At 34.7% G+C, this 27,420-nt stretch overlaps 1 protein-coding gene across 6 annotated transcripts in view; it reads right to left on the reverse strand.

Moving 5' to 3' along the window:
* SEC24B (SEC24 homolog B, COPII coat complex component) overlaps window positions 1–27,420 on the reverse strand; it is an 86,533-nt gene that overhangs the window by 30,973 nt on the left and 28,140 nt on the right. For 3 of the 6 annotated variants that reach the window (XR_014023341.1, XM_081304644.1, XM_081304643.1), the window contains exons 3-5: window positions 25,819–25,992; window positions 10,248–10,352; window positions 2,141–2,221 (exon numbers count right to left, since the gene is read on the reverse strand). Coding sequence is in view for 5 of the 6 variants with exons in the window: in XM_081304644.1 (XP_081160770.1) it covers window positions 2,141–2,221; window positions 10,248–10,352; window positions 25,819–25,992 (360 nt within the window). In the remaining variant the exon portion in view is untranslated. Of the gene's footprint in view, window positions 1–2,140; window positions 2,222–10,247; window positions 10,353–11,859; window positions 11,898–25,818; window positions 25,993–27,420 lie in introns of all 6 variants that reach the window. The other 3 variants (XM_081304646.1, XM_081304645.1, XM_081304647.1) reach the window with 2 other exon arrangements.

Consider the following 27,420-nt stretch of genomic DNA (forward strand, 5'->3'; position numbering starts at 1 on the left):
GCTGGGTCAAATGGTGGTTCCACTCAAAGTTTTCCATGGAATCTCCATACTGCTTTCCATATTGGTTGCACCAATTTGCAGTCCCACCAGCAATGTATGAGTGTGCCTTTCTCCCCACATCCTTGCCATTCAGTTGGTACTTCTATCAGATAATACAAACATGGATATGTTTTATATATATACATATATAAAACATAAGATATATATCTCCTACCTTTTTGTTTTAATTCTCTTAGCAGTATTAGGACTAAGAAGCAAAAAAAAAAAAAAAAAAAAAAAAAAAAAAAAAAAAAAAAAGAGCATCTACTACTCTTCTAAGTTGTCTTTTATCTGACCCTGCCATTTCTATATAATGTTCATGGAAAGACTGACATATTTCTACAATCTCCTAGAAGTTATTTTCATAGGTGAACCATGAATAAAGAATGAGAGTGTCTAGAATAGTGTCCAGCTCCTAGAACAATATCTGGTACGTAATAGATGCCAAGTTAAAAAAAAAATGTTTACTGAGTTTCTTTTCCTCGTTAAAATTTAAAACAAAAACTAAAATTTGAATAAAACTGTTTATAATTTAAATATCATACAGGAAAAATAACAACAAAAACTCTTAAAAAATTACTATATAACCATTATTAACATTTTGGTATACTGACTGGAAGTCTTATTTTAAAGTCAACTCAATAATGTGTAATCATTTTATTTTTATCAAATAAAAATGGTACTCTCCATTAGCAATCAGACTCTGCTAAAACATTTTCTGAAAAGCATCTGACCTAATTTGTTTTTAAAAAGTTTCTTGACGAAACACATCTTTCTATTCACTTTGTTGATTCTAACTTTGAGGATACATTCCTTAACATTCTACTATCATCTTTTCCTGATTATTCAAGGGTCATAACTTCAATGCAGTGTAGATTCCTTAGATCACCTGCTTATGATGGAAACAGAGGTAGAAGGATCCCTTAATATGAAAACAATCATCAGTATAAGAAATAAACATTGAGTCTTGAAGACAGAAGTTTAAATATTCTCTCCTTCTTTAGGAAAGGATAATACGTCATACATTTCTGTACTCCTAAGATCTATCCTAGTACTGGATATATAGTAACCTTCAAGTCATTTGATACTATTAGTGTTCACAGATTTATCACATTTTAATGCAGTATAAATAGCTAGAAAACTTGTCCAAGATCACTAACATACTGTCAAAGCACAATTCATTATAAGATTAGAATTTGTTGATTGAATTAATACAAACAAACCAATATCTGACTCTCAGGTCATGATGTTTTAACTATACCACAGGGACTTTTCCCTTCAGGTTAATTCAGAGCTCACAAAATACTAAAGAATTGTAGTATTCATCTTTTAGTGAATGAAGTAATTCCCCTATGACTTTTGTTAATAGTGGTTGCTCTTGGAGTGGTTTATAACTTCTTATAAACACACAACTACTGATTCCCTAGCCACAAGGACTGAATAGTTTATTCAGGTATTCTTCAAAAAGTATGAGGGACTTTATACTACGCTGAGATTAAAGTTTTCTACTGATTCCTACCATAACAATAGTGGGTACTGTGTGAATAACAGAACATTCCAACTTCAGTTATGCTCTGTCCTAGATTAATCAAAGTGATAAGAAACAAAGATGTATATCAGACTTATTTGATATGTTAGTCATGAAGTTTGAAGTCATTAGGAACAAAGAGAGAGGGGGGAGAGAGAAAGAAAAAGGTCAGGTGCTTGTTAGGTCGTCAGAAAGGAGACAGGAGACTAAGGAAAACCATAGTATAAATATAATAATAAAATGACTATTAATTATAAGTTAATTCACTAGTTCCTTTAATACTTTCCACTATTTATGTATTCTTATGTAATGAATAGTTATTTCCAGATATGGTTGAAAATTATACACTATTAAATATCTTTGGAAAAAGGAAACTAACAAAAAATAACAGTAATAAATTTCTTCAGGTCTTCCAAAAATAATCTTCATAGTTGTCATATGAATGCCAGGAAAATGTCCCTTTTCTCTGGTAAAAATAGAATCTACTAAATATGTATAATACATGATCATGTCTGAGAGCAATTGATAGTTGATGACTAAAAATGAACATCAAGCAAGCATAAAACAAGTTACCCGGGTAGCTGCCTCCTTCCAGGGCATCATAACTGTTGGGCATTGGAGAAGCACTGCTTGTGGTAGAAGAGCTGTCAACACCTGAAAGGAAAATCAAAACACCTGCTAAGTTGAAAATGAAACTTTCACAGCAGTTACTGGCAATTTTGAAAAAGAGATTTGTGCTAAACTAGGAAAATTCCTGACTCTAGTAAAAAAGTAAAATGATTGATGTTTAAAAACATAAGGTCTGCTAATAAGAAAAATGTGTGAAGAAGGGAGAATATGAAGCTGTTGAGTAGATATAAAATTCAGGTAAACACAGGTAACTTAGAGAACAGACATTAAACTATTAAAAGTTGTCGAACGGGGGTTGGAGTTGTGGCTTAGTGGTAGAATGTGTACCTTGCATGGGTGAGGCACTGGGTTTGATCCTCAGCACGACATAAAAAATAAATAAAGGTATTGTGTCCATCTACAACTAAAAAATATTTTTAAAAAGTTGTCAAATACACAAAAATACATTTAGGTTGATAGAAGTATTAATATATCCACACCTTAAAGATTATGTCCACTAAATCTCAAGATATTAAATGCATATTATTAGTATTGCAATATTTTAAGATAACTAAATTTTAATGACTTTTAAAACTCAGCACAGCTGTTTGGCTTGTGTTGCTTCCTTATGTATTACTAAGCTGTTCTGTGCCTCAATTTATTCATCTGCAAAATGGGGAGTAAATAATAGCTAATATATTTAATAAGGTAACATAAATGAAAGGAATTTTAATAAATATAAGAATTATACAACAAGATTTTTATAGTTTATATTTATTCAAAATATAAGGTTTTATAGTTTATATTTATTCAAAATATAAGGTTTAAGTGAAAGAGTAGATATGAAGCCACTTATAAAGTATGAGAGCTATAAAATAAGTAATGAATGGAGGGCTCTCATATTTACCAAGTGCCTTCTTTGTCATAAACAGAAAACTGTTGCATATGTATGCTATTCTTCTTAATAAAGAATGGAAAGAATGGCTCTTCCTTTTTGTTCATTCTATTTATGAATTTATAACTAAAGAAAAATGTTAACATAAAGGTCAAAAATCTCACAATGCCTGTAATCCCATCTACTCTGGAGGCTAAGGCAGGAGGATAGCAAGTTCAAGGCCAGTCTGGTCAACTTAGTGAGACCCTGTCTCAAAATAAAACAAAAGGGGACATGGATATAGTTCAGTGGTAAATTTCCCAACAACACCCAGTACTTGGGTGGGGGGCAGTCTTGTAGTAATAGCATTAAAAAAAAAAAAAGACATTAAAATCCAAGTAGTCATCAACAGATGAATGAATAAACAAAACATGGTGTTATCTCCATCAGGGACAGTATTCATTCACAAAAGGAATGGAATACTAATACTAATACATTCATGCAATGTAATGAACCTTGAAAACATGCTGGTGAATGAAGCCAAACACAAAAGGCTACATATTGTCTGATTCCTTTTATATGAATATCCTGAATAGATAAGTATATAGAGTCAAGAGAGTTGATTGGTGGCTGTTAGGGCCTGAGGGGAGGGGGAAACTGGGAATTACTATTTAGTGTTTTCTTTTGGTTTAGTACACTCACAAAGTTAGAACTAGATAGATGTGGTGAATGCACAACACTGTATATACACTAGATGCTACGGAATTATATACTTTTCAAAAAAATTTTTTTTAGTTGTAGATGGACACAATGCCTTTATTTTGTTTATTTATTTTTATGTGGTGCCAAGGATTGAACCCAGTGCCTCACACATGCTAGGCAAGTGCTCTACCGCTGAGCCACAACCCCAGCTCCCCTGAATTATATACTTTAAAATAACTAATTTTGTTATGTAAATTTTACCGAAGACTAAACAATTTACCAAACATTTCAAAGAAGAAAAATTTTCTTTTCAACAAATACTTCAGAAAAACGAAGCTAGACTCCTTCTTTATACCTTATACTAGGATTAATTCAACATGAATTGCAGACTAAATATAAGTGCTAAAACCATAAATCTATAAAACTCTTATAATATAGAAATATTCATAATTTTTGGCTTAAGTATTGAATTCTTAAATATGACTTCAAAGGAAAAAGCAACAAAAGAGAAAAATTGATAAACTGAATCTCAACAAAAATTTTTAAAATAGTGGAGCTCTAAAAGCTACCAAGAGACAACCTCCAGGCATGGCAACGCATGCCTGTAATACAGCAGCTCAGGAGGCCAAGACAGGAAGATCACCAGTTCAAAACCAGCCTCAGCAACTTAGTGAGGCCCTAAGCAACTCAGAGAGACCATGTCTCTAAATAAAATATTTAGAAGGGTATGAATGTGGCTCAGTGGTTAAGCACCCCTGGGTTCAACCCTTGGTACAAGAAAAGAAAAGAAAGAAAAGAAAAGAAAAGGAAAGAGACAACCCACAGAATGGAAGAAAATATTTGCAATTATTTGTCTAACATGGTCTGGTATCTAGGGAAAAAAAAAACGTACATATACACTCATGTCTCAATAAAAGACAAATATCCAAAGATATTTCTGAAAAGAAGATAAACAAAAAGACAATAAGCACCTGAAAAGATGTTCAACATCCCTAGTCATTAGGGAAATGAAAATTAAAACACTGAGATAATACCTCATATCCACAAGGATAGTTATAACCAAACAGACTGGTAAACAGTTTTGGCAAGGATGCGGAGAGACTAAACTGTTGTGCAACTGAAAAATAGTACAGCCACTTTGGGAGACAGTTTGGCAATTTCTCAAGAGGTTAAATATGGAGTTACCACATGACTCAGAAATTTCACTCAAAGAGAAGTGGAATATAAACCTACATAAAATTTTGTTGACAAATGTTCAATAGTGGCATTATTCATGATAGTCAAAAAGTAGAAACAACCTAAATATCTAATCATTCGTGAATGGATTAATAAAAGATGATACATATACCTAATGGAATATTTTTCAGCAATAAAAAGGAATGAATTACAGATACATTCCATAAAATTAAAACATTATGCTAAGGAAGCCCAGTAACAAAAAAACAAAACAAAAAACAAAGCATGTAAGAAATATTTATATCAAATGTTCAAAACAGGCAAATCTAGAAAAAAAGAAAGTAGATTAGAGGCTCCTTGGAGCTGTGTGCTAGGATGGGTAGAATGTGAAATGACTGCTAACAGTTACAGAGTTTCTATTTGGGGGTGATAAAAATGTTCAGGAATTACATGGAAGTGATGGTTGACAAACTTTGTGAAATACTAAAAACTGCTTAACTTTAAAATTTAAGCAGTTGAATTTTATGCCATATAAATTATCTCAATAAAACTTATAAAAATACTATGTCACTCATCCTGCTCAAGAAAAACTTTTCAAGATGTAAATATCAAGAAGTGATTTAAAAAAAAAAGAAGTAATTATTCTTGGAAAAAATGTCCAAAGATAAAAGATTGCTTATATATATCAAATTATTTCAAGATCATAATACTATTAATTATGCTACTTAGCTTCTTTCATGTCAAATAAAATGTAAACATTAAAAATACTGCCCATTTTAATTATGCCATAGCTATAAACTTTTAAAAGATATCAATTTTATGAAAATAGTAATTCTATTTATTTGTTGAATAATTTTAAATTTGCTAGTTTACTTTAAAATTCACTTTCTGAAGAAAAGACTAAGTACAAAGCTCTATCCTAGAACCTGTCAAAATGTCAAAGAAACTGTACAGATATAAACCCAGAAAAATCACTAAGTTAGACTACATAGAGTCAAAAATTATAAGATCTTATTATTTAGATTAATGCATTCTCATTAGGCCATGCCATCACTGCCAAAACCAACCAGAACTGTAAATTTAAAAACACAAAGAGAGCACGTTATGAAACTTCTATGTTAACACTTTGAACATGCTTCAAAATACTTTCACTAATTCCCATGCCCTAAAGAATAGAGTCTAACTAAATGACTCAACACTGTACTTCAGGAACTTCAAGATTTGGCTTACGCTTGTCTTTCACTTGAATCGCCCACATACCCCTGTACCATTCTCCCTTTTACCTTAAGAGAAAACCATAACAAACTCCTTCCTCATAGCCCTGAATATGCCAATTTTTCCTTATTTATGCACATTACATATCCTTTCCCCACATGGCTTATTCCTATTCATCCCTTCAAATCACAAATCCTTTGTGAAACTTTTCTCATAAACCTGTGGAAAATCATTTCCTCTCATATGCAAGAGTGTATTTTTCAATCCTGAATTATGACACATTTCAAGAAGCCAGAAACTATTTGGCCTTTGCTTTTTAGAATTATGATACCATTCAAAAATACAGGTTAATCAATCCTTACCCAAAATGCTTGGGACCCAAAGTGTTTCAGATTTCTTTCTTTCTTTCTTTTTTTTTGAGTGTGGAATATTTGCATATACATGATGAGATATCTTAGGGATGGGTCCCAAGTCTAAACACACAATTCATGTACGTTTCATGTCTACCTTCTATGCAATCTAAAGATAATTTAAATAATATTTTTAGTGGGCCTGGGTTTGAGTGTCACCGTCATGAGGTAAAGGTAGAATTTTCTACGTGTGGCATCATGTTGGTGCTGAAAATGGTCTGTGTTTTGAAGTATTGAAGATTTCAGATTTTTAACCTCTATTGCTTTCAATGTGGAAGCTGGTTTCAGATGGATGAGTACTTTTATAATTATCCCACTATTTACTCATATCCTCCCATAAACAAGGGCATTTTTTTTTTCAATCCTGACTTACAACACATTTCAAGATGTACTTAATTTCACCATGGTGACAACAAGAATTCTAAGGCCAAATGGGGGACAAGTACAAATGTAATACTTACGAGGAACTTTTTCCTCATTCTTTTAATGGCTCTATGTCATAGCTTGAAAGAAGAAAAGGGGAAGGAGAAAAAAAATTTAAAAAAAAAGCTTAAATTTGAGGAAGCAAGGAATAGAACAGATCAAAAGAAAAGTTCAGAATCCTTGAAGTTGAGGAAAAGTATAAAGAATGATTTAAACCTTTTAGAGAAGGCTTCAGTTGTTCTCCCTCTGAAAAACAACCAATGTGGGTCAACAAAAAGACCAATATATTTACTAGTTTTGCCCAACTTCAAATTAATCATATAATTTGAGGGTTTTGTTCCTCATAATTTGCATAAAATATGGAAAAAGCATAAGCCAAATTTCATGAAGTTGAAAGAAAAAAATAAACAATATCTAAGCTGCTCCTTATTAGTACCAACAGGTTTCAAAATAATAGCCACTCAACAGGGCTAACTAAGGAGTAAGCATATGCAGCAGATAATACATAATAATACTAGCATGAGACTCACAAAATGATCTTCATTTTCTCTTTGCTCTCCTTATCCCAAACAGCACTACAAATATGGCAGGGAGTGAAAAAAGACAAGAACCTCTTGATTGATCAATTATCTTTGCAGAGATTTGAGTCAAGCTTTGTACATGTTGCAATCAGATCTTGATTTCTAAAATACCTGTCTCCACGAATGAAACCAGGACTACTTGGAGAAAAGGCTCATTCCAGGATCACAGCAGGATAAGCACAAGATGAGTTTGGAATTCCTACTGTGGTTTTAAAGCACTTAAAGTAACTGCTCAAAGATTCATAGGAATATTTGAAAATAATATCAGGGCTACTTTGAAGGAGTCATTCCTAGCCAAATGGATACAATGACTAGGACAAATGGATACAATGACTTTTCTTTATAATACAAATCCAACTCATCAATATAAGGGCTATCAGAGTTTAAAGATCATCAGCTGAATTCCAAAACAAATGGGTGAGAATTTAATAAAGAACAGAATATTTATACTGCCTCAAAGAATCTCTCCACAATTATTTATTAATTTCATGAGGGAAAAGTAGTTAACTTTATAGTAGAGAAATCTAGCAGATTATTACCTAAACTACATAACTGAAGATCAAGTCATCAATATGGGAGCAAATTAACATCTGATGCCTCAGACAAGATGCACAGAAAACACAATATACTTTAAAAATCCCATAAAAAATGCAATATCTAAATCTAATCATGAGGAAAGGCAAATCTTTTTTTTTTTCTAAAGAGAGAGTGAGAGAGGAGAGAGAGAGAGAGAGAGAATTTTTAATATTTATTTTTAGTTCTCGGCAGACACAACATCTTTGTTGGTATGTGGTGCTGAGGATCGAACCCGGGCCGCATGCATGCGAGGCGAGTGCGCTACCGCTTGAGCCACATCCCCAGCCCCAAGGCAAATCTAAATTGAGGAATATTTCACAAAATAATTCGCCTATATTCTTTAAATATGTGAAGGTCAAGAATAAAAATCTAAGGAACTGTTCTAGATTGTGAAAGTCTAAATAGACATGACAACTAAATTCAATGCATGATCATGAACTAGATCTTGGACCATGAAAATAGCTATAAATGATCAAACTGAGATACTGTGGAGATATGACTATGGGCAGATATTATTATATTAACAGTGCTCAATTTGCTGACAATTATATTATACTTATGTAACACATGTCCTTATAAATAGGAAAGACACACTTTTGTACTCAGGGGTTGTTATGGTTTAGATGTGAGGTGTCCCCAAAAAGCTCACGTGTGAGACAATGCAAAAAGGTTCAGAGGATAAATGAAATCCCTGATAGGGATTAACTGAGAGATAACAGAACTGGTAGGGTATGGCTGGAAGAGGAAGGAATTGGTGCGTGGCTTGGGGGTATATATTTTGTTTCTGGAGAATGGAGTCTCTCTCTCTCTCTCTCTCTCTCTCTCTCTCTCTCTCTGCTTCCTGATCATCATGTAAGTTGCTTCCCTCTGCCACACTCTTCCCCCATGATGTTCTGCCTCACCTCTAGCCCTGAGGAACGGAGCCTGCTGTTCATGGATTGAGACCTCTAAAACTCTGAGGCCCCAAATAAACTTTTCCTCCTAAAATTGTTCTGGTTAGGTCTTATAGTCACAGCAACAAAAACACTAACTAAAAGAGAAGTAAAGTTCACAATGTTTTCAACAACTCACTTTCAAATGATGTAGGAAAAAAATCCAGAATTATAAACCAAGTGGTGCAAAAATGGTTTACCAGCATAACGTGTATATAAAGTTTCTTTTAATCTTTTTTGCAACTTTTAATTAAGTTCAAAATCACATTAAAAAAATAAAAATTTCTGAAAGATAAATGAGTAATTATATATTTAAAATAAGAAAAATTACTCCCCTACTTTCTATTTTTATCCATCTCAAATCATGTAATAAGATATGAATATTTTAAAAATACACAGAAAATAGAAATTTCTGCTTAAACAAACTGTTTATAGAGCAAAGCCTCCCATCATTTAAAAAAAAATAGGAGAATCATGGTTACATATAGTAATTTGAAAGATCGTCACACTTACTGGGTCAGTCTACAACTATTAAAATTAATAGAGGGATTAACTACTTAATTTTCAGCAATGTTCTCTCTATCAAGCAGAAAAAGATATTAAACAGATTGCAACACATAACTATACGCACAACTACTTTATGATATGAACTACTACTTTGTGATATGAATTACTACTTCATGATCAGGAAAACAACTACAAATTGTGGACATTCTAAATACTTGATAAAAAAAGACCTAGAGGACATCATAAAACACTGTCCTTTTTCTCTATCACTATTATAAAATCCATATGGCTCATTTTCATTAGAACAAAGTATCATGCAAAGCAGAAAACATATTCCTCTAAGGAAGCTATAGCAATCATCAGCCAAGAGCTTGAGTCAGGACTCATTCCTTTGCACATGACATGGGAGGAAATGCATTTCTGAAAGAAGAAAATACTCCACAATCATGAGTGATGGATTCTAACCCTATTACTTACAAAATGATAAAGATGTCCAAAGGAGGAAAAACTAAATAAACACTTTATTTCAAGTGACCCCACCTTCTATAACCCAAAGCCAAGTTAAGTTCATCTTGTTAAATCTTTAGATACTTTTTAAAAGGCTAAGAATATAGAAATAAAAGAAAAAAACTAGAGTAGGAAAAGATCAAAGACTGGTGTAAAGCTAAAGCAGACCTGCTTCCTCATCCTCCTCCTCCTCTTCCTCATCATCGGAAGTTGATGACAAGGGAGTTGGTGCGGAGCTAGCTTGATTATTAACATATTCACCATACTGCATGCCTGTAAAGTGGAAAGCACAAACACAAGAGTCAAACCAACAGGAAAGACGAGAAATAAAATTTTGACATTGCATTAAAAGTGAGAAAGAACTCTGACATTCCAAAGAACATCACAGCATGCATATTAACATTAGCAAATTTATTATCAAAATTAAAACTGTTAGGCAATCTCTGCAAAGCAGTTTAGTAAAAGCAGCTTTAATATGAACTAACTGATTTAAGTATGAAAAAAGTACCACATATTATACTGAAAATATTTAGGAAATTGCAATGATAGTCTCTGGAAATTTTCCTAAGCTTTATACACATTTACCTTCTTTGACCATTGGGCCCTTGTGGTATACTTCCTTTGAAACTGTGCATTCTTGGTGGGCAGTGATCATTTCTACTGAACTAAATTTGTACAGCATCCAAAACACATTCAGATATTTGGTACCTTCCTTCTGCCAATGCCAACTTGACGGTAAGACAGTCCCCATTAACGGAAAAGAATGACAGTTAAAGAACTGTATTCAGCACAGTTCTCTGTTCACAGCAGATGCTCAAAAAAGCCAAAAATCTTATTAATTGTGGCCTTACAGGTGTGAGAATTGCAGAAAACTGGGTTTCCTGAGATAAGGTGGTCAGTCATATCAGTGTTATTTTATTGCCTAGATGTGGGTCTGAAGTAGGTAAGTAGCTCTGTGTGAGCTACACCAACAGAAGGCAGAGTCTAACAAAAAAGCTCATAACTGGTACTGGTAGCTATATAGTATTTCCCTTTTAAAAAGCTGAGTGGGCAGCCTCAGCAATTTAGCAAGATCTTAAGCAACTTAGCAAGACCCTGTCTCAAAACTCAAAATAAAAAGGGCTGGGGATATGGGTCAGTGGTGAAGCACCCCTCAGTTCAATTCCCAGTATCTCCCCACCATAACCCCCCCCAAAAAAAAGTTGACTGGGTATTTTTATTAATTATTTTGGTAAAATCAAGAGATGAAACATTAACATCCATAAAATTTTTAAGGGGAAAATAAAATTCATCTTAATTAAAAATGAAAACACTTCATAAAAAAAGAACAAACATGCTTGTAATAAAAATCTTACAGCTCTACTTTTAAAAAACAAAACCAAAAAACCCCCAGGAACCTAGTGGGGATTTCCAAGAATACTTCATAACACTGGGAGTACAACAAAGCCATAATCACCAAAATCACAAGGTTGTCCCCAAATACTCTCTCCACTGTTTCTTCAGGTGACCTTTGTGATTAGCACATGGGCAACATAACTCTTCTCTATTTTAAGAAAAAAGCTATTAACAAGTAAAACTTGAGTTTAGAAGAAAGCAAAGGTTAAACTGTATATCAGTGAAGCTTTGATCCTCCCAATATGATTAAGAGTCATGGAAAATCTGCTAGCTTTGCTGAAATATTTTTTTAATATGGATAAAATAGCTGTTATCACAAATTCATCTGAGGAAATAAAACTCAATGTAAAGTAAGTTCACACACTATAGGAAGCAAACTTGATACCTTCCAAATTCAGAGTTGCGTGTTCCTCTAACAAAAGCCTAGTTAAAATGAAAATGCGACTAATATTAGACTTTAGGTTAAATACACGAAAAAGTTTATGACAAACTAGATCAATAAGTTTTCTAGAAAAATCCTTCTAGAAAAGGCCTTTAAAAAAAATGAAGACCTTTCTCAAAATACTGTTAATAATGCACTGTAGGGCGGGGGTGGTAGCTCAGTGGTAGAGCACTTGCCTCCACGCGTGAGGCCCTGGGTTCGATCCTCAGCGCCACATAAAAGTAAACAAATAAAAATGAAGATGTTGTGTCCATTCACACTAAAATAATAATAATGCACTTTATTATTTTTGGATACCATTAATCAAACTCAGGGGCACACACCACTGAGCCACATCTCCAGCCCTGTTTTGTATTTTATTTAGAGACAGGGTCTCATTGAATTACTTAGAGCCTCATTTTTGCTGAAGCTGGCTTTAAACTTGCAATCCTCCTGCCTCAGCCTCCCAAGCAGCTGGGATTACAGACATTAGCCACTGCACCTGGCCACACTGCACTTTAAAAGATAAACATGTGTGTAATTTATATAATAAGAAGAAATTCTGTTCACTATACTAAGCTAAGAAAGACCAACAACCAACAGAAAACTCAGAAGAGAATATACTCTTTTTATGACTGACTACTGACTCTAATTAAATGTGCCAAAGTACAGGGCAGGTTTACATATGCATGATGAAATAAATATTTTCCTCCAGATTTACTGAATAAGAAAAAAAATGATTAATTTCAACTAATATCAGAAAAATATCCAATGCCTAATGATTTTAAAAAATTTTACACAGCTACTACTTAACACACTGAAACAAACCTAGAATAAGATAGAGTAATATTTCTCAGTATAGAATCATTTTAGACTGTACCGTGGTATTAGATTAACAGACTGTCACACAACATACCCAACTTTTCCTTTCATGAAAAAAGGTAACATCTGTTTTGAGAGGTGCTGGATATTAAAGCATCAAGAGTTCAGCCCATGACTCTTAACATGCTCACAATTCAGCTTACCTTTGCTTTGCTGGTTCAAGTAAACTTTGCTAACAGTTTGGGAATATTCACAGGACAAGAATATAACGCATTAGTTAACCCACAGAGGAGTGGCAAGAGATCCAGAATAATATTCATTTCATATTTAAGTGCCCTCCTCTAGGTTATGTGCAGCAAATGGGGAGTTGTAGCCACAAAACGGTGGACAGCCATGTCATCTACTCTATAATACATAAATGATTATGACACTTTCCTCATACTCAGATGCTCTTTATGCATAAGATTCAGGTCAAATATATGAGGTCTTCTTCCAAGTTCAGTCTAGAACCCCCTGTAGAAACATGCATGGAATACCTAGTATCAAAGGGATACTGAATGTACCTAGGATCAAAGGGAAAGTGAATGCTGCACCCTGATTCATTCTGTCTTAATCAGAGATTCTAAGGTATGAATCTAGTAAAATAAGAAGCAAGAAACATTTCATAGAATCTAACACAACAAAGAGCTCTGTTATTAACAGCCTCCAGTATTTTTTAAAAACACCCCCTTCTCAAAAAAAAAAAAAAAAAAAAAGAAGAAGAAAAATTATAAACATCACACCCTCAATTATTGGGGGTTGGACTGTAGCTCAGTGGTAGAGAGCTTACAGAATGCACAAGGCCCTGGGTTCAATCCGAGTATGGGGTATGAGGGTGTGATACTAAAAAGGACATCCAGATTAAACTACCTGCTATTAAAGCACCCTGAGGCAAAATTCTCCAGAAGACCACATCCTTTAGGACTGCTTAATAAAAATAAGATGTCTTCACTGTTCCCTAGATACAGCCACATTGGGAATAAATCAAAACTGATCTTAAGAGAACAAATCCCTGTGGAGGCTGGTTTACTTAAAGAGTCTGGAGCAACTGTTATTTTTCCTAAGCTGGTCTTCAAGCTAGGTACATATACTAGCAGGCTTTTCAAGGGTTCCCACAAAAGAATGGCTTTATAGGAATCAATTTTCAGATATTAGTATCTGTAAGCCTTCTCTTTCCTAAAATGTATCCACTTAAAAACTGTCTGTGTGGACAATAACCTTTCTCTCACTTCACACAGAAAACTTACCTAAATCTTACTGTGACATGTTGCCCTGAGATATAAAACCTATCAAGCACTAAAAGGAAAGCCTCCTCCTTCCTTCAATAGTTGACCAAGGCATTCCAAAAACCTAATGGCTTTTTTAAAAAACTTTGAAAGACACATTTCAGTTATGGGTGAAATATGTTAGAAACAGGACTGATTCTCACTAGGATATTCTTAATTCAGAAATATGAAAAGTGTTGTGATAAAGAAATGATAAATCAATTTAGTTAATAATTCTGCCTTTATGTAGACCCAGACCACTACTGTCAAAGAATCCATTGCTTTTAAAAGAGCCTGGTGAGGATTCCAACATGGCGGCGGGCACAGAAAGATCAAGTCCCTGACTTCTTCAGCTGTGCAGGCATAGGGAGTCGTAAACAACCTAAATCTGTTTGCTCAGGATCACTAGGCAACACTGAGCTGACGTGGATCTGGGGTGAAGAGTCTGGGCCTCTCAGAACACACACTGAGCCCGGATCCGCTGAATTCAAGCTCCCGTTCGCCTGCTTCCCACAGACAAACAGCTGTGACTCAGCACTAATCCATCCGGCTGAAACAACTGGTCAACCCTTCTCATCCTACGGAGGTAAATGCCTACCGAGCCTTCATAGGTAGTGGCCACAGGTTTGAAACGGGGCTTGGGAGAGACAGTAAGGACCCACCCGTTGCATTGGTCGCCCGGCAAAGGGAAACGAACTGTCGCCATTTGCAAGAGACACCACCATGGAGAGAACTGACGTCATCAGACTGCAGCGGAGGAGAAAACTTCATTGAAACCTGCGGCTACAGGTGTGTAATTCCCTAGCCTTCCCTCTCCACACATCAGGGAAACCTTAAGTGCCCCTCCCAGCTCTCCCGTAAGGGCCCTTCCCAGCTCTCCCGTGAGCGCGATAGCCAGCCCGAGGGAATGAGAGGTGGCGCGGGACCCGTGGCTCGGAACTACCGCTCCCACCAGGGCTGACTGCTGAGGCCTCTTGCACCAGCTACCGGGGGCGTGGCTACCGGAGGGCAAGTAAAATCCGCTGAGGATTCTCACCCCAAGCTCTACAAACTTAGGGTCTGAGGGAATGGCAAACTGGAAGAGTGTGCCAAGTCGTTCATGAAAACAGGGCTCCCGGGAACAGCAGACCTGGCGTGTAGCCAATATTGTGGTGAGCGGCACCCGAGAGAGAGGCCTGGCTAGAGGAAAAGTGGGAAGTGACTAGACTCAAGAGGAGGCCCTAGGCACTCAGGATTGGAGACTCGCCCAGTCTGGGAGGAGCTGCTGCACAGTGATTGGTTCCCGCGTATTGACAGGAGAAACTTGGCCTGGTGGGCACAGCGCCACCTACTGGAAGAGAAGTTAATCAAACTCTAAGACTGCATTTATTAGGTTTTTTTTTCTTTTTTTCTTCTCTTTTTTTTTTGATTTGGGTTTTTCTTTCATTTTCATTTTTCTTTCTTGTTTTTTTTAATTTTTTTTACAATTTTTTTAAAATTTTTATCTTCTAATTTTAATTTTTTTAATTATTTTTTTTTAATTTTTTTCTTTTTTTATTTCCTATTTTTTTCTTCTTTTGACTTTTCATTTCTTTTCAATTATCTTATCCCCCCTTCCTTGAATTCTACCTGCTTACTCTCATTCTCTTTAGTGACTTCTTCCCTTCCCTTCAAATACCTTTCCTCCCAAGCATCAAATTAATTTATAGGAGTAAACAGTAACTCAGCAGTCAAACAGAACAAGAAGTAACATGAGCAGCTTCAAAAACCAAGGAAGAAAAGGAGTACAAACAATGCAGGACAGCCTAAATATTCAGGAGGACCTAGAGTCATCAGAAAAATGGTCATATAAAGAACTCAAGGAATACCCTAGACAGATGGAATGGAACCTTAAAGAGGATACAAGACAGCGAATTCAAGCAGCGAAAGAACACATTGAGAATGAATTACATAAACAGATAAAAGAAGAAGTTAAGCATCTTTATCAGGAGATAGAGATTATACAAAATAATCAAACAATAATTCTAGAAATGAAGGAAACGATAAACCAAATTAAAAACTCAATTGAGAGTATCACTAACAGAGTGGAGCAAGTAGAAGCCAGAACGTCAGATAATGAAGACAAAATATATCATCTTGAAAAGAGTCTAGCCAACTCAGAAAGGCTGGTAAAAAATCACGAGAAAAACATCCAAGAGTTATGGGATAACATAAAAAAAACAAACTTACGAGTCATCGGGATAGAAGAAGGTACAGAGATTCAAACCAAGGGAATGAGTAACCTGCTGAATGAAATAATTACAGAAAACTTTCCAGAAATAAAAAAGGAAACAGATATACAAATTGAAGATGCATGACAACGAGCACATAAAATCACAGTAGACCAACGCCAAGACACATTGTTATGAAGATATCCAATATACAGAACAAAGAGAAAATATTAAAAGCTACAAGAGAAAGGAGACAGATTACATTTAGGGGTAAACCAATAAGGTTAACAACGGATTTTTCATCACAGACACTGAAAGCAAGAAGGTCATGGAACAATGTATTTCAAACACTGAAAGACAATGGATCCCAACCAAGAATTCTGTATCCAGCAAAATTAAGCTTCAGGTATGACAACGTGATAAAAATCTTTCATGATAAACAAAAGTTAAAAGAATTTGCAGCCAGAAAACCAGCATTGCAAAGCATTTTGAGCAAAACACTACACGAGGAAGAAATGAAAAACAATAACCAAAACCATCAGTGGGAAGTGCCTCGGTAAAGACAGAGGGCGAGGGGAAAGATAATCATGGAGAAACAAACTAAATTTTTTAAAAAAAGGATAAATAATCAAACATGGATGGAAGTACAAACCATATATCAATAGTAACTCTGAATGTTAATGGCTTAAACTCTCCAATAAAGCGACATAGGCTGGTATCATGGATTAAAAAAACAAATCCAACAATATGCTGCCTCCAGGAGACACATCTGATTGGAAAAGACATACAGAGGCTGAAGGTGAAAGGATGGGAAAAAATATACCACGCACACGGTCCTCATAAGCAAGCAGGGGTGGCCATCCTCATATCGAATAAAATCGACTTCAAGACTAAGTTAATCAAAAGGGATAAAGAAGGACATTATATACTGTTAAAAGGAACCATTCACCAACAAGACATAACAATTATCAATATTTATGCACCAAATAATGGTGCTGCGACATTCATAAAACAAATTCTCCTCAAGTTCAAGAATCAAATAGACCACAACACAATAATTATGGGTGACTTCAACACACCTCTGTCACCATTGGACAGATCCTCCAAACAAAAGTTGAATAAAGAAACTATAGAACTCAATATCACAATCAATAACCTAGACTTAACTGACATATATAGAATATATCAACCATCATCAAATGGATATACTTTTTTTCTCAGCAGCACATGGATCCTTCTCAAAAATAGACCATATATTATGCCATAGGGCAACCCTCAGTAAATATAAAGGGGTGGAGATAATACCTTGCATTTTATCTGATCATAATGGAATGAAACTGGAAATCAATGATAAAAGAAGGAAGGAAAAATCCTACATCACATGGAAAATGAACAATATGTTACTGAATGATCAATGGGTTACAGAAGACATAAAGGAGGAAATCAAAAAATTCTTAGAGATAAATGAAAATACAGACACAACATATCGGAATCTATGGGACACAATGAAAGCAGTTTTAAGAGGGAAATTCATCGCCTGGTGGTCATTCCTCAAAAAAAGAAAAAACCAACAAATAAATGAGCTCACTCTTCATCTCAAAGCCCTAGAAAAGGAAGAGCAAAACAACAGCAAAAGTAGCAGAAGGCAAGAAATAATTAAAATCAGAGTGGAAATCAATGAAATTGAAACAAAAGAAACTATTGAAAAAATTAACAAAACTAAAAGTTGGTTCTTCGAAAAAATAAATAAGATCGACAGACCTTTAGCCATGCTAACGAAGAGAAGAAGAGAGAGAACTCAAATTACTAACATACGGGATGAAAAAGACAATATCACAACAGATGCTACAGAAATACAGAAGACAATTAGAAATTATTTTGAAAACCTATATTCCAATAAAATAGAAGATAGTGAAGACATCGATAAATGTCTTAAGTCATATGATTTGCCCAGACTGAGTCAGGAGGATACACACAATTTGAACAGCCCAATATCAATGGATGAAATTGAAGAAACCATCAAAAGACTACCAACCAAGAAAAGCCCAGGACCGGATGCGAATACAACGGGGTTTTACAAAACCTTTAAAGAAGAATTAATACCAATACTTTTCAAGTTATTTCAGGAAATAGAAAAAGAGGGAGCTCTTCCAAATTCATTCTATGAGGCCAACATCACCCTGATTCCGAAACCAGACAAAGACACCTCAAAGAAAGAAAACAACAGACCAATATCTCTAATAAACCTAGATGCAAAAATCCTCAATAAAATTCTGGCGAATCGAATACAAAAACACATCAAAAAAATTGTGCACCATGATCAAGTAGGATTCATCCCTGGGATGCAAGGCTGGTTCAATATACGGAAATCAATAAATGTTATTCACCACATCAATAGACTTAAAGATAAGAACCATATGATCATCTCGATAGACGCAGAGAAAGCATTCGAGAAAGTACAGCATCCCTTTATGTTCAAAACATTAGAAAAACTAGGGATAACAGGAACTTACCTTGACATTGTAAAAGCTATCTATGCTAAGCCTCAGGCTAGCATCATTCTGAATGGACAAAAGTTAAAGGCATACCCTCTAAAATCTGGAACAAGACAGGGATGCCCTCTCTATCACCACTTCTATTCAATATAGTTCTCGAAACACTGGCCAGAGCAATTAGAAAGACGAAAGAAATTAAAGGCATAAAAATAGGAAAAGAAGAACTTAAATTATCACTATTTGCAGATGACATGATTCTATACCTAGAAGACCCAAAAGGGTCTACAAAAAAACTACTAGAACTAATAAATGAATTCAGCAAAGTGGCAGGATATAAAATCAACACGCATAAATCAAAGGCATTTCTGTATATCAGCGACAAAACTTCTGAAAAGGAAATGAGGAAAAACACTCCATTCACAATATCCTCAAAAAAAATAAAATACTTGGGAATCAACCTAACAAAAGAGGTGAAAGATTTATACAATGAAAACTGCAGAACCCTAAAGAGAGAAGTAGAAGAAGATCTTAGAAGATGGAAAAATATACCCTGTTCATGGATAGGCAGAACTAACATTATCAAAATGGCGATATTACCAAAAGTTCTCTATAGGTTTAATGCAATGCCAATCAAAATCCCAATGGCATTTCTTGTAGAAATAGATAAAGCAATCATGAAATTCATATGGAAAAATAAAAGACCCAGAATAGCAAAAGCAATTCTAAGCAGGAAGTGTGAATCAGGCGGTATAGCGATACCAGATTTCAAACTATATTACAGAGCAATAGTGACAAAAACAGCATGGTACTGGTACCAAAACATGCGGGTGGACCAATGGTATAGAATAGAGGACACAGAGACTAATCCACAAAGTTACAACTATCTTATATTTGATAAAGGAGCTAAAAACATGCTATGGAGGAAGGATAGCATCTTCAACAAATGGTGTTGGGAAAACTGGAAATCCATATGCAACAAAATGAAACTGAATCCCTTTCTCTCGCCATGCACAAAAGTTAACTCAAAATGGATCAAGGAGCTTGATATCAAATCAGAGACTCTGCGTCTGATAGAAGAAACACTTGGCTCAGATCTACATATTGTGGGGTCGGGCTCCAAATTCCTTAATAGGACACCCATAGCACAAGAGCTAATAACAAGAATCAACAAATGGGACTTACTTAAACTAAAAAGTTTTTTTCTCAGCAAGAGAAACAATAAGAGAGGTAAATAGGGAGCCTACATCCTGGGAACAAATTTTTACTCCTCACACTTCAGATAGAGCCCTAATATCCAGAGTATACAAAGAACTCAAAAAATTAGATAATAAGATAACAAATAACCCAATCAACAAATGGGCCAAGGACCTGAACAGACACTTCTCAGAGGAGGATATACAATCAATCAACAAGTACATGAAAAAATGCTCACCATCTCTAGCAGTCAGAGAAATGCAAATCAAAACCACCCTAAGATACCATCTCACTCCAGTAAGATTGGCAGCCACTATGAAGTCAAACAACAACAAGTGCTGGCGAGGATGTGGAGAAAAGGGTACACTTGTACATTGCTGGTGGGACTGCAAATTGGTGCGGCCAATTTGGAAAGCAGTTTGGAGATTCCTGGGAAAGCTGGGAATGGAACCACCATTTGACCCTGCTAGTGCCCTTCTCGGACTATTCCCTGAAGACCTTAAAAGAGCATGCTACAGGGATACTGCCACATCGATGTTCATAGCAGCACAATTCACAATAGCTAGACTGTGGAACCAACCCAGATGCCCTTCAATAGATGAATGGATAAAAAAAAATGTGGCATCTGTACACAATGGAGTACTATGCAGTAATAAAAAATGACAAAATCATAGAATTTGTAGGGAAATGGATGGCACTAGAGCAGATTATGCTTAGTGAAGCTAGCCAATCCCTAAGAAACAAATACCAAATGTCTTCTTTGATATAATGAGAGCAACTATGAACAGAGCAGGGAGGAAGAGTAGGAAGAAAAGATTAACATTAAACAGAGACATGAGATGGGAGGGAAAGGGAAAGAAAAGGGAAACTGCATGGAAATGAAGGGAGACCCTCATTGCTATACAAAATTACATATAAGAGGTTGTGAGGGGAATGGGAAAATAAACAAGGAGAGAAATGAATTACAGTAGATGGGGTAGAGAGAGAAGATGGGAGGGGAGGGGACGGGGGATAGTAGGGGATAGGAAAGGTAGCAGAATACAACAATTACTAATAGGGCATTATGTAAAATTGTGGATGTGTAACCGACGTGATTCTGCAATCTGCATTTGGGGTAAAATTGGGGGTTCATAACCCACTTCAATCTAATGTATGAAATATGATATGTCAAGAGCTTTGTAATGTTGTGAACAACCAATAAAAAAAAAAAGAGCCTGGTGAAAACAAAGCATAAGACAGTAAGAAATAATGAAAAGAGAAGCAATATGAATGGCTGGGGTTGTGGCTCGGTGGTACAGTGCTTGCCTAGCATACATGACGCACTGGGCTACATCCTCAGCACCACATAAAAATGAAATAAAGATATTGTGTCCACCATCTACAACTAAAAAATAATTATACATTTTAAAAAGGAATACGCAAGAAGCAACATGACAATGCAGATAAAAATGGAAACTCTGGATCCAATTCCACGTTCTACTACCTATTATTAGATAGATAATACTACCTATTATTAGATGTGTGTCCTTTGATATGTTCTAAGAAAGTCATCACCTTCTCTGTCCTTCACTTACATCATCTGTAAAATGGAATAATAAGTACCCCAAATGGTTGTTGTAAGGATTAAAGGAGTTAACATATTTCAAATGATTAGACATGGTACCTGGCATACACTAAATACTATGCAAGTATTAGCTATTATCATTGCTAAACCTTAACATGGTTTTGAATATTTAATTAAACAATTATTTTCTATTATTCTAAATACTCATCCCTAGGGCAAGTCATTAGTAAGGGGTGGAGGAGTCTTCCAACCTGAGGAGTTCACAAGGCACTTAGTAATGATAAGTCTTTTAAAATAAGCAGAGAGAGCTATTTGTGAGGCTGAGGCAGGAGAAATGCAAGCTCATGGAAGTTTGAGCAACTTAGTGAAACCATGTCTCAAAAAAGAACAACTACCACCACAACAAAAAGTGCTTGAAATGTCACTCAGTGAGAGTACTTGCCTAGCATGCACGAAGCCCTGGGTCCAATCTCTAGTATAAAAATAAAATAAAATAGAATATTTTCTAGGACTATCATTTTTTTTTCAAAATACATGGGTAAAACTCTAGATAAAGATCCTATGAGGGCCAAAGGTACTGTGGTACAGCACCTGCCTAGCATTTGAGAGGTCCTGGACTCAATCCCTAGCACTGCAAAGAAAAGACAGATCCCATAGAATTTCTTTCAGAGTCAATGAGAAATATACAAGAAAGTACTTCACAACCTATCTTATCATAAAATATTTGTAATATAGTATAAATAACATACTATTAGTAATACTAATTGCTGAGATTATTTTGATAAAACGTAATGAAAGAACATGGTAGGATATTAGATCAGCAAAGTGTGTAAAGAAATTCTCAATATTCTGAGTAACTGCTGATAGAGGAAAAGGAACACTGGGTTTAGAGGTACAAGGTCTATGTTGAGTGTTGGCAACCTCGCAGAAAGTCTAGATGTTTTTGGGAAAGACACCTAATCTCTCTAAACTTTAGTTTCCTCATTTATAAAAGACCTGTAATCCTGGCTGCTCTGGAAGCCGAGGCAGGAGGATTCCAAATTCACAGCCAGTCTGTGCAGCATAGTGAGACCCTGTCTCAAAATAAAAAATAAGAAGGGCTAGGGATTTAGCTTAGTCGTAGAGCACCCTGGGTTCAGTCCAAAGTGTAACCAAAGAAAAAGTGGAAGACAAAATGTGATTTGCCTGTTTCATGTGATGAGCAAACAAAATAAAAAATATTAAAGGCATTTATAAACTTTAAATTGTTACATGAAAATAACATTAACTACTATCTACAACTTGGAAAATAAAATCTAACAAATGACAATTTCTGACATGTAACTTAGAATACTAAAGAGATTAAAAATATGAAAAAGTCTTCCAATACCATTCTTATTTATATGAACAAAGTTTCTCATTAATTAATTATATGTATAAAAATGTGAACTAGGAATGAAATTAATCTGAACCCTATCTATTCTAACAACGAATCATATTAACCCAGATACAAAGCTCTGGTGGAGACTGGGGAAGGCCATTCATCTCACTGAAGGATGTATTTCCAATAAAAATATAAATAATTAATAATATCAAAACTCATGATGTTTAGACTGTTAGAATCAACTATATGATAAAAATTATAATGACAGCTTAATCCAAAAGAAAAAAATCATAATATTTAGAGACTTATGTTCATAGAAAATGAAGATTTTTAAATTTCAATTTATATATTGTGGCAGACTGTAACAGAATGATAAAAGAGTTTGTGCCTCAATAATATATGATTATATTCAGGGAAAGGGACAAGAATTTTTTTAAAAAAGGAAAAAATATAAATGTTAAAGAAGAGTTCATTCGGGTACTTTTATAAAGATGATGGTGGATATCATTTCAGTAGATAAGTTTTAAAAGTCAACAAAATTGCTTAACTGAAACTACTTACATTTTTTATTAAAAAAAATAGATGACTATCTGAAAATTGTTCAAGTAGTTAAGTAGTTTTGCAAGATTTTTTTTAAGTGATACTCAAGTAAACATGTGAAGTCTCCCCTCTAAATAATGGTAAAAAAAAAAAATGTTGTTTTGGGAGAACAACTCAACTAAACTAAAAGATAAATGACTGTTTTAAGTACAGTTGTCCTTTTGTGTCTGCAGGAATTTATTTTTAGGAGCACCCCCAGTCAGTGATATAAAAATCCATCCATGCTAAAGTTCCTTATAGGAAATGGTATCTTATTTACATATAATCTATGCACAACTTCCTATATACTTTAAATTCTCTTTGATTATGTTAATACCTAAGAATACTCAGAAATAATACTTACAAATAACAACAAGAAAAGGAAGGGGGGGGCGATAGGAACAAAAAGGACATAACTTTTGTAAGTTCATATACAAATACACGACCAGTGTAACTCCACATCATGTACAACCACAAGAATGGGAAGTTATACTCCATGTATGTATGTGTCAAATACACTCTGTCTGTCATGTATATCTAAAAAGGAAAAGAAAAAAAAAAAGACTGACAAGGAAAAAAAGTATAGTATATTTAGCATAGATACATATCTTTTCTGAATAGTTTCTATCTGTGGTTGATTAAATCTGCAGATACAGAACTGAGACTTTGGAGGGCAAATTATATTAATATTTTAGTAGTCAGATTAGGCCATAACCTATGTTGATGGTACACTGCACAATTCCTAGGGGCTCCATTCGTGAAGACTGCAACTTGAACAATCATTTATTATAGCTTATATATGCAGATATCCAAAGAAAAAGAGCACGCTAAGAGGCCAAGCTCCTACTTAAGAAAAAGGAAGAATAAAAGCTACAGTTCACATGTCTCCAGTATTATTTTCTCTCTTACTCAAGCAAGTATTTTAAGTAAATCAAGAGTTTGTCAATAGCCAACAACAACAATATTCCAGCCACATTTAAAGAACACAAGATAGAGAGGTTTGAGTTAAAAATCTTAGTTGTGAGTATAACTCAGGGGTAGAAGACTTGCCTAGAAATCTTTTGCTCTATTAGTTATTAAACTATAGACATGGGCATGGTACTTAAACTCTGTGAATTTTGCTTTTTTCATCTGTAAATCAGGTATATCTATGTCAAAGGATTAATATAGGGATTAATAAGATGATAATTACAAAGAATCTGGAACGTAAGTGCTCAATAAATGGTAGCTCCTTCTCCAAATCTATTTTCTACTAAAAAAAGAAATATAATTGTGACAGTTAAGTGGTAGACTGTTTTACAAAATGATAATTATAGTAAGATGATCAGATGGCATTTAAAGTGAGATGGTCAAAAAGAAAATACAGTAGATGGAAAGAAATTGGAAGGAACAATGTAAATAGTCAAAAGGAGAAACATTTAAGAAGTAGGAGACAGCCATCAATATTCAAGAAAGATATGGAAAAAAACACCACTCATTTACTTAGGGTTTTTATCTACTCTCAAGGTTTTTCTACTCATTATAAGCAAAATATTCCTACCAGCCCTTTACTTTGAAGGCAAATGCTTATAAAAACTAAATTCTATTTCCAGTACAAGCACTGACTTTGGGAATCAATAAACATTTTTTTGTATTGCAGTTGGTTTTCCTTTAAAACCAAATAAGAAAATGTATAATGTATAATCTGATTGATGGAAAGACCTCTTTTGACCACATAAACACTTCACAGATACAAGCAGCAAGATCAATCTACAAATTTATGATGCTTCTTCTTTTTTTGAGTTTCAGAATATAATAGAAGGGTTCTTCATAATCAAGGCTGGAAGCTGTCATTACATAAAACAGTCCTTAAAATACTATAATGGTTGCTCTGGAAATACAAACTACAGATTCCTGAAAATATCTGGTCAAAGGAAAAGTAGAGCATTTGACCTTTGATCAAATGAAAAATAGAGCATATTAACCTGAAACATCAATACTCTGGAATTTTAGCTAGATAGAAAGTGACCCAAAAAACCTTCCAAAAGAAAAGAGTATGTATGGAAACAGAATCAACACATTTTATTGCCTGTCACTTATACCAACCTTAAGGGGAAAAAAAAGGAAAAATATCACATGATAGAACGATGAATTAATAAATCCTAATATATCAACATAATGGGTTATTAGTCATGAATATGGCTAAAAAATATATATGAAGAACTGAATAATTTAATAAATGTAAAAGCAAAACACAAAAAGGTATGATTCTAATTATGTAAAATACATCATCATAAAGAGAAACTGGAAGTTGATATGCAAAAGTTGGGCCTGGGTTGAGATTATAAATTATTTTTCTTCATGTATTCTATAAATTATGGTTATAGTTTGACTTTTTAAAATCAGCCATTTGAATAACAAATTTCTCAAATACCTTTCTGCTGTAATAGCTCTGATGGCTGAGTAACTGGGGCCACAGGTTCTGTTGGGTGCTTTGCAGCAGAAGGCATTCTTGTTGATGAGGCTCCTGACAATACAGTGGATACTACTGGGCTGGACTTTCGAGGTTGGACATTTTGCATAACAGCACAGGATAGAGAATCTGCAACTGAAGACAACATACTATTTTATCCACAGCAAGAACTTGAAATATATTAAAGCAAATTTACTAACAAAATACAGTTAGTGAGTTTTTGAAGTTTTGTAGAAAATACCTTGTATTATTTAGAAAAGAAGGTGGTCCAAACAACAGCTTTTCGAAATTCACCAAATGTTTTAATAATTTTTAATGGCAATTTTCCTAAAACATTGCACAAGTTTCCTTACATTCTTAAAGAAAATGAACCCCAAACACCTTTTCTTTAACTAATGAACCATTAGTACACTAAAAATTAGTGTACTCTACAATGGTGTCTCAGGTAAGAAAACGAATAAAGTTTACAGCAGTAATGTGTTCTCTGAAATTCACAAATCCTTCTAGCATTAGCTCAGATTTCATTTTGTATTGTAAACTGCCACTTCTCAGTTGCCTTTCTAACCAGATGCCTTATTTCACATGCACCAAAGTAAGGGCCTCACCATAACACTAGATTGGGCTTCTGGAATGAAGTACACTTAATTCATAGTAGCTTTTACAATAGTTTAGATTACCAAATGTCTACTAAGGGGGCAAAATTGTTGTCCCTAGATGAAAAACACTGACCTTTAGGATAATCTTTAAGACAGTCCAACCAAGAGATAACTGAAAAACCCATGGTAAAAGAGTAGTGGTAAATAGTAACTATATATTGAATAAAAGCACACATATATGTGTATCTGTATGCATAAATATAAATGCACATATGTATGTACATATAAAGATGATATATATATGTAAAAAAATTTAGGTCTGAGACTGAAACAGTATAGGAATGTGGTGACAGAACAAAATGTTTATATTTCATAAAAAATATGTAGGAGAAAGAGAAAAGGAGGTTAGAAGGTAGTCTAAATAGGCAGATTGCTTCACCAATTTTAGTTAGGAAGACTGTCATTATGGGAAACTGAAAACATTGTCACAATATAGTGCAATTCCTTTCATCAAGGCAGACTCTGTTTTCCCACCCCTTGAATTGGAGCTAACCTAGTGACTGGCTTTACTCCACAGAATGTTATAGGAGTAAAACTGTGCGGTCCCAACCTTATTTCAAGAGGCCTTCCAGCTTTTCTGCTGATAAAATGCTGTACAGACCATCACATAAGGAAGATGATCTAGTCATATGGAAAAAAAAAATGTGAGTGTCCCAGTAAAGAGTAGGTACCATTGTTAGACTTGTAAAGGAAGCCATCTAGGATCTAGCCTAATGAACCCTCCAGCTAAGTGAAGACACAAGAGGGAACTTAGGAAAAACCAGCAGAGGAACTGCCCAGCCAACCTGCAGAACACTGAAAAATTACATCACTGTTGTCTTAAACCAGAGATGGATAACTGGTATCATTAAACTTCAAGTGTAACAGGCAGATTAAAATATTTAAGAGCATGCAAGATCAAACTAAG

This window comes from Spermophilus citellus, assembly GCF_964194105.1.
Source record: "Spermophilus citellus genome assembly, chromosome: 8".
Taxonomy (NCBI): Eukaryota; Metazoa; Chordata; class Mammalia; order Rodentia; family Sciuridae; genus Spermophilus; species Spermophilus citellus.